This window comes from Aegilops tauschii, chromosome 6, assembly GCF_002575655.3.
Source record: "Aegilops tauschii subsp. strangulata cultivar AL8/78 chromosome 6, Aet v6.0, whole genome shotgun sequence".
Taxonomy (NCBI): domain Eukaryota; kingdom Viridiplantae; phylum Streptophyta; class Magnoliopsida; order Poales; family Poaceae; genus Aegilops; species Aegilops tauschii.
The window spans coordinates 49552749-49560464 of NC_053040.3; the positions used below are offsets into that span (position 1 = coordinate 49552749).

At 53.5% G+C, this 7716-nt stretch overlaps 3 protein-coding genes across 3 annotated transcripts; 1 reads left to right on the forward strand and 2 right to left on the reverse strand.

Moving 5' to 3' along the window:
* Positions 1-544: 544 nt before the first annotated feature.
* On the reverse strand, positions 545-2109 carry LOC109755108 (ethylene-responsive transcription factor ERF105-like). Its single transcript, XM_020313988.2, has 2 exons — positions 1784-2109; positions 545-575 (listed from the first exon to the last, which is right to left on the reverse strand). The coding sequence occupies exons 1-2, from the start codon at positions 2107-2109 to the stop codon at positions 545-547; spliced, it is 357 nt and encodes a 118-aa protein (XP_020169577.2).
* A 1699-nt stretch (positions 2110-3808) lies between these two features.
* Positions 3809-4535, forward strand: LOC109755107 (pentatricopeptide repeat-containing protein At1g31920-like). Its single transcript, XM_020313987.1, has 2 exons — positions 3809-4082; positions 4177-4535. Exons 1-2 carry the CDS (start codon positions 3809-3811, stop codon positions 4533-4535), a joined length of 633 nt encoding a protein of 210 aa, XP_020169576.1.
* Positions 4536-4794: 259 nt separating this feature from the next.
* On the reverse strand, positions 4795-5193 carry LOC109755106 (uncharacterized). Its single transcript, XM_020313986.1, has one exon. The coding sequence runs from the start codon at positions 5191-5193 to the stop codon at positions 4795-4797; it is 399 nt and encodes a 132-aa protein (XP_020169575.1).
* Between the last annotated feature and the right edge of the window lie 2523 nt (positions 5194-7716).

Genomic DNA, 7716 nt, shown 5'->3' on the forward strand with positions numbered 1-7716 from the left:
GGGCCAGGAGCGAGGCCCATTGGTCCCGGTTCGTCCCACCAACCGGGACCAAAGGGGCAAGACGAACTGGGACCAATGCCCCCACGAGGCCCGGCAGGCCCCTGGCCTCACGAACCAGGACCAGTGCCCCCATTGGTCCCGGTTCTGGACTGAACCGGGACTAATGGGCTGACCCAGCCTGAACCAAAGCCCTCTTTTCTACTAGTGTTCTTTAAGGATAAGAAGTCAAACAACCAATGCCATTCCAATAGAAAACCAAGTAAATAAGAGAAGGCATCAAGGAAATATTCAGATAGACTCACAGATGCAATTTTAGAGAGAAAAACTAAGGTTTGATACATCAATAGTCAAATTCAAAGCATATTCCTCAAAAGAGTATATACTCATTCATATCGTAAAAATGTAGAACATGCACACTCAAACTATTGGCTAATCAGATGAAAGAAGTCAGCTAGAATTATTCTTAAGCTCGTTGCACGCCATACAAAAATATTGGAATATGCTCACACTAATAAATCCTAGCAACAGATGTGATCATGACAATTCAATTTAGATTTTCTCTAGATACATTCGGCCTGAAAATATGAAATGAAGTCAGTTGATATAAAGTCCTGATGCAAATGGACTTGATATTGGCAGCAGGACTCGCCTCCAAGTTACAAAATGAACAAATTGTTCATAGAATGTAAAGCAAGTCACTGTTACGGATTTACAATTATTAGAAAATCAGTACAGATAATAATATTGAATGACAGAAATATAACTAGCTTTCTGCTTCCAAATGAGCATCTTGAGTTATCTATTTGACAATTTAGTTGGTTCAATTTAGTTTTAATTATGTTGAACTTACAACTGCTATATGTATCTCATCTTGAGAAAAAACTGCACTGTGGCGATGCACTGTCACTAGCATTACATAGTTCTTGCATATGTGAATAGGCAAGCAACAATGGCATTTAGTTCAGTTATTACACAACGTACTTGGTTCTTGATGTTAATTGTTTCATTGCATGGATATTCATATACTAAACTGATAGAGGCAGTTTGCTAGACTTGAATCACATAGTCCAATGGCAATGATAACTATTCACAGAAACCACAATACAATAGAACAATGCACATCGCCTGGGTACAGGAAAAAGAACTGATGACACTTAACTAAACTAGATACTGCTAACGAATATTTTTCCAACTCAGAACAATTACATAAAACATCACCACAGGCGCATTGAAACAAAATGCTACAGAACAATATGTCTATATAATGAACAGATCATCAAGCAGCAAAAGAAATAACTCGTGGAAGACACTGCAAGAAATTGTTAGCTTAAGAGCATCTCCAATAGATGGTCCAAAATCGGAGATGTAAAATTTGGACCGTCAAAAAGTGCGTTTTGGAGCTCCGAAAAAAGCTCATCTCCAACAGATGGTCCAAAAAAGCAACTCCAATAGATGGTCCAAAATGAAGATGTAAAACGACATACTACTAGTCCATTCAACATAGTTCAAACATCAAATTCAACATAGTTTCATACATCAACTTCAACTACTACTTATTCAAACTACTAGATAAACTACTCCTCATCAGAGCTACGGAACTGCTCCCAGAACTCCTCCTTCGTCGGGTCGTCGCACCCCTCCTCCTCCTCCTCCTCCGAGAAGTCTGCCCAGTCCTCCTCGGAAGAGGACTCGATGGGGATACCGTCGAGGGACCGGCCTCATCCTCCTTCTTCGGCCCCTTCTTCTTCTGTTCCGCCTCACGCTTCCAGTAGTACTCGCAAACCTCGCCATCGCCTCCTCATCGGTCTCGCCAACACTGAGGACAACCGACGGCTTCTTCTTCTTCTTCGTCGTCGTGATCTCCTTCATGTTGATGCCCTGCGGCACAAGCATCTCCTCTTCCGCCCGACTCTCGATCTCTGGAAAGTTGAGGTGCGACCAAGGCCTCTCGGCACGCCACACCACCATGTCATAGGCATGCGCGGCCTCGTGGGCGGAGGGGTACGTGCCGATCCACCAACGCCTTCCGGCGTCGGAGAACTCCACACACCAGTTGCCGGAGGGCTTCCGCCTCACACCGAAGAAGCCTGACTTGCCCTTCGGCGCCATCGGGAGCGGCGTGCGGCCGGGACGGTGGCGGACGGAGCCAGGCGGGGCGGTGCTGTAGGGCGGTGGCGGACGGAGCCGGGCGGGGCGGATCTGCGGGGCGGGGGCGGCGTGCGGGGCAGAGCTGCGGGCCGGCGGTGGCGGGCGGGGCAGTGGCGGAGCTGTGGGGCGGCGGTCGGCGGGCTGCGGGGCGAAGCTGCGGGGCGGGCGGGCGGCGGGGCCGGATCCGCGACGGGCGGGTGGCGGGGTGGCGTGGAAACAGCGGGGGGCGGCGCCGGATCTGATGCGGGCGGCGTGCGGCGGGGCGGCGGCGTGGTGTGGCGGCGGCGGCGGGGCGGCGGACGGGCGGGAGGTCGCGGGCGGGCGGGCCGGAACGGAAATGAAGTGGCGGTTGGGCATTCGCGGGCGGCGGCTGGTTTTGGACCAGATGCATCTCGTGATGTATATTTGCATCGCGAGGTATTGCATTTTACATCACGAGGAGGCTGCGGTCCAATTTTTTTTGCATATGGACTGTCTGTTGGAGCAGCGTTTTTGCTTCAGACGGTTCAAAAGTTAGTTATTTTTACATTTGGATCATCTATTGGAGATGCTCTAACACGGAATAACATGAGTAGCATTCCGGTTTTTTTTTTTTGTACGGGCAGAGTGTAAAGGTGTGCTATTACCTGCAGTGCAGTACAGACAGTTTCGAATGGATGAAGGTGTCGCCAGAAGCTGATTTTGGAAAATTTCTTGAACTGCGACGGCTCAAGCTGGAGCATGAAGATGCCGGCATCTGCCATCAGGAACAACACATTATTGTCCTCAGCCAATCCTAGTAACAATAGTATCAGGGGCACTCCGCCCATCCCTTGTTTGAGGGGAAGTAGCTTATCCAGCTGAATGGTTCTTCTGAGCACCCATGAAACAGCAGCATCACAATCCTCCTTCCTGCTCCATATTTGGGCGTTGAATTCTGACAGAAAGAGGAAACCAAGACCACCGCCATCGGCTCTCATAACTGAGAAATGGCAATTGATAGTGTCACAGATGTCCACCGGCCCATGTATCAGTGTATCACAGCTAGCCTCTGTCTATCCAAATCAAACTCGGGATGCGAGCTGATCTCTCAGAAAGCAACCAGTAAAGGGAATTCCCAACCAGGACGCAGGCCATGCCCCTATAAACAATGGTGCGAAAGCTGTAGATAGAATTCTCGGGTGGGAGCTGTGTTGAGACAAGATTACCCCATTCCTTGGTCTCCGAGGAGTAAACGCAGGCGATCCCTGGTTTATGCTGTTCTTTGTGCGTGCCTATCAAGACAACCTGGAAGTGGTGGGTGTCTCCGGCAGGCCGGAGCACTGCCCCTCTGACCCGGGTCGGCGCCGCCATGTAGAAGCTTGGGGGAACCCGCAACGCGGTGCTGGTCGCCGTTGACTGGGTCCCACACCAGGGCCTGGTTGTGCTTCCCGAGCAAGATGAGCACGAGTCAGGCTGCAGGTGGGACTATAGTTGGGAATCCCACCACCAATCCACCAAGTCCCAACACAGTTTGCTATTGAGAAAGTGGGCATCCCACCAAAACTAATATGAATTAAGTGGGATAAGTGGGATTCCCACTTAACAAGCTCCCACGCACGCACGGGCATCGACGAGGCTTGCGGTAACCAATTCGTGTTGACGCCCGAGCTCCATGTTAGCCACTCGTGTGTACGTCGACATGCTGCACAACGACGTCGAGCCCGACGGCTACACGTTCCCGTTCGTTGTCAAGGCGTGCGCGCAGCTCGCGGCATTGCGGCAACGGAGGCAGCTGCAGGGACACGCCGTGAAGCTCGGGTTCCTCGAGCACGACGAGCACGCGCAGAACAGCCTCATCAGCTTCTACGGCAAGTGCGGCGAGCCGGAGCTGGCGCGCCGGGCGTTTGAGCAGATGGAGGCCCGGGAGAGGACGGGCGGCGTCCTGGAGCGCGCTGCTCGCGGCGTACACGAAGGCCGGGCGATGGGCGGATTGTCTCAACTCGTTCGGCGCGATGGTGCGGAATGGGTGGAGGCCCGACGAGAGCTCAATGGTGAGCGCGCTCTCAGCATGCGCGTACCTGGGCACCTACGACGTCGGCCGGAGCGTCCACTGCTTGCTGCTGAGGAATACCGTGACGCTGAATACGTTCATGGAGACGTCCCTAGTGGACATGTACCCCAGATGCGGCTGCATCGAGAAGGCGACGGTGGTGTTCGACGGCATGGAGGGCAAGAAGAACGAGTGGACGTACATCGCCATGGTGTCCGGCTTGGCGTTGCACGGGGACGGGCGTACGGCGCTGCAGGTGTTCGACGCGATGATCAGGGAGGGACACCAACCTGACGACGCCCTTGGCGTGCACGACACAGCCACGACGAGCTTCCACGCCCCGATCTGGTCCGGCGCCCAAATCACCGATCCGTGAACGACGACGGCTGCTCATCCTGACGCGCCAGCGCGAGGCCGCCGGGGGTGGCGCGGTGTGAGGAGGAAGAAGCAGGGACGCGATGGCGGACTGGCGGCGGCGGGAGTACGCTGCGGCACTGCCCTAGCTCTACTTGTTTGGGCACGACGTTATCTAAGTGGGCTTCCAACGGGATACAATGGGATAAGTGGGCTAGCCCGATTATTATCATTATTTTCCAATGGGATCCCACTAAAGAAGATTAAGTGGGATGGGCTAATTAGTCCCACTTAATTCCATCTCCACTTGCAGCCTGAAGCACGAGGCCATGGCGGCAGTTGAGGAGCCTGTAGCTGTCGCCGTCGTCGAACTGCAGAGAGAAGCGCCCGACGGGGACACGGTTTGGGGGCTCCAGAGTTGGCACGAAGGAGATCCCGCGGGGAGGGGTCAGTTCCTCAAAGAAGAAGCCAAGGAGGGGAGGGTTGCGGCGGTGATGGCGGCGGAAGCGGCGGAGGAATCGGGGGTCGGAGACGAGGCAGCGCCAACGCTTACAGACGAGCGAGGTGCGCGGGAGGGAGGAGGGCTGAGGGGGGAGGCGGAGGAGGATCTCCGACAGCAGGTCTTCGTCGTCCAGCGGCGCCGCCGCCGGCGAGCGGGGAAGGTGGCGGGAGCGGCTCATCTCGCTCTGCTCACTGATGCAGGAGTTTTTTTTTCTTTTTCTTTTTGAGATAAACCGAGGCAAGAGGTGCTTCTGGAGACTGGACTTTTTTTTGGGAAACGTTTGAGAACGGTGCGCCGGCGGAAGCTTGGGCCGGTCGCACCGCTCGATCGCTCCCATAGCCTTGCTACTAAATAATTTGCCCACCGCATGACAGCTCAGCCCAATCTTATCCTTTTCAGACCGCTGCTGACCACTCTTTTTTTATCTCCTTCTTCCACAATACGTTTCTCTTTCTCCTCCTCTTCCACCTTCCTCGCCGGTGTTACTTCTCCGCTAAACCTTTTCCCCTTCCCTCCCCTCCTCATGCGAGCCAAAAGGCAGTAGATCCATCTCCTGGTAACAGAATCCGGCGAGCGGGTTGCTGCAGCGGCGCCTGGCGAGCTGCAACGGGGCCCTGGACCAGCAACGCGGTGAGTGCTACAACTACGGCAGCAAGATGCTGGGACCAGCACCCATGTTTGCTACCACAGCTTTTTAGGTTTGTTGGAACCAGCACAAAATTTTGCTACCACCGCCGTTTTCGATTTTGCTGAAACCAATGCCAACTTTTGCAATTTGCTACCACCGGCATTTTGGTTTGCTGGAACCAGATCGATTTTTTGCTACAACCGAATATTTTTGCATTTTGCAGAACAAAACGTCCAACTTTTGCATATTTGTTTCCAATGGCGTTTTGGTTTGCTAGAACCACTTCAATTTTTGCTACCTCTGTTTTTTCGGCTTGTTGGAACATCACCCAATTTTTGCATTTTTTGCTTCATCCTTTTTTATTTTTGCTGGAACCAGCCTCAGAATTTGCTACCACCGTATTCCAATTTTGCTGGACCCGGCATTTTTTTCTGCTTCAACCGAGTACTGGATTTTTTGTTGCTTTGATTTTTTGCTGGATGCAGCCTTTTTGTTTGCTACAACCGGCTTTGCGGGATGCTGGAACCTCTTGTTTTTGGGCGAAGCTGCAATGTCGTGTGACCACTGGTGAAGGAGTTGTCAACGCTTTTTTGGTGTTGCAACCATGGGTGGCAGAGCCGCAATCCGTCTCTCCCAGTTTTCTCAGGAATTTATCGAGCTGCAACCTGCCCACAATGGATTTGCGACAGCTTCGTCGAAGATTTAGCGTGGGACATGGCTACCACGGCACCGGTGGGAGAGAAGGGGAGAGGAAAGCTGCGACCGGCGGCTGGGGCGGACAAGTGCGACCGGCGGCGAGAGCCGTCCTGCAGTGAGGGAGGGTGGCCTGAGGGGATTCCTCGCCGGAGAGGGCGGGTGACCGAAGCTGCAGCGGGTGCGCATGGCGAATCGAGGGCGAGGGGATTTTTTCCCCTACTGAGTTGGAAACGAAGCAGGAGTATATCTGACGGCTATTTTTCGTGGAACCGGACGGGGTACGTGCGACCGTCCGAAACTTTCGGCCGGCGCACCGGCGCCTACTAGTGGCCTTTTTTTGAGAAGTGGAGACTGGACTTCTGGGGGGGGGGGGGGTTGTGTTGAGTGCAGGCCGTAAAGGGCGTGTTTGGTTACATTGCCGATTCAGCCTGGCCCGGCGAGCCTGGCTCTATTGAGCCGGTTTGAGGGGGTGCAGGCCAAAAAAAACCAGATGCACATAGTTTGGTTGCCTGCATGCCCCTAGTTGCATGAGACAACCATTTTTGAACCAGCGTTTGGTTGCCCGCATTGCATTAGGTGCACATATGACATGGTGTTTGGTTGGAACCTGCATAAGGTGTTGTCACCACTTCTAACTAGTGGTGACCTTACCACACATAATCTGAACATAGTGCCAGCTAGTTAAACAAATGACAGTTTGATGTAGGGCGGAACCCTAGGTGGCCGATCTTTCACGAAAGGAGCGGATCCAAAAGAGGAACTCGAAGAACACGAGGGGGAACACGAGGGAAAACACGAGAGAATCACTCAACCAACAAGAATAGATCACACATGCGCTAGATCGATGAACACAAAGGTAAGATACAAGATCCAAATCCAACAAAGGACGATACAAAGGTAACCGGTTCTTCTCTGTAAGGAGGTCTTGACGGGGGTCTTCTCCGTGAGGAGGTCTTGAATCCAAGGTGGATCGTCTCCGAAGAGGGGCCACGGTCTCTCTCGTGGAGTAGATCCGATATGGATGAGCAAAGCTCTATCTCTAAATGAGCTAATCCTTTGCTAACCCTAACTAGGAGGAGGTGGGGGAGTATATATAGTCTAAGGGACGAAGGGGTACATGGGCCTCGGCCCAGATGCGCTGCACGCAGGCAGAGGGGGCCGGATGTTCGGGCGATGGGTCGGATGTCCGGGCCTTCCCGAGACGCCGGATGTCCGGGCTGGCAGGGTCCAGCTTCTGTGATGGGGCGCCGGATTTCCGGGAGCTGGGCCGGATGTCCGGCGGCTCGCAACGGGCCGGATGTCCGGGCCTGGGGGCCAGATGTCCGGGCTGACTTGGTTCAGCTTCGGGTGTCTTCTGTGATGAGCGTCGGATTTCCG

Excerpts from the sequence above, each read along its gene's own strand:
- LOC109755108 (XM_020313988.2), bottom strand. The coding sequence starts at position 2,109 with ATGGCGCCGAAGGGCAAGTCAGGCTTCTTCGGTGTGAGGCGGAAGCCC. Across the intron at positions 576-1,783 it reads GATGAGGAGGCGATGGCGAG|GCCGAATGTATCTAGAGAAA; the intron begins GTTTGCGAGTAC and ends TCATATTTTCAG.
- LOC109755107 (XM_020313987.1), top strand. The coding sequence starts at position 3,809 with ATGCTGCACAACGACGTCGAGCCCGACGGCTACACGTTCCCGTTCGTT. Across the intron at positions 4,083-4,176 it reads TGCTCGCGGCGTACACGAAG|CATGCGCGTACCTGGGCACC; the intron begins GCCGGGCGATGG and ends GCGCGCTCTCAG.
- LOC109755106 (XM_020313986.1), bottom strand. The coding sequence starts at position 5,193 with ATGAGCCGCTCCCGCCACCTTCCCCGCTCGCCGGCGGCGGCGCCGCTG.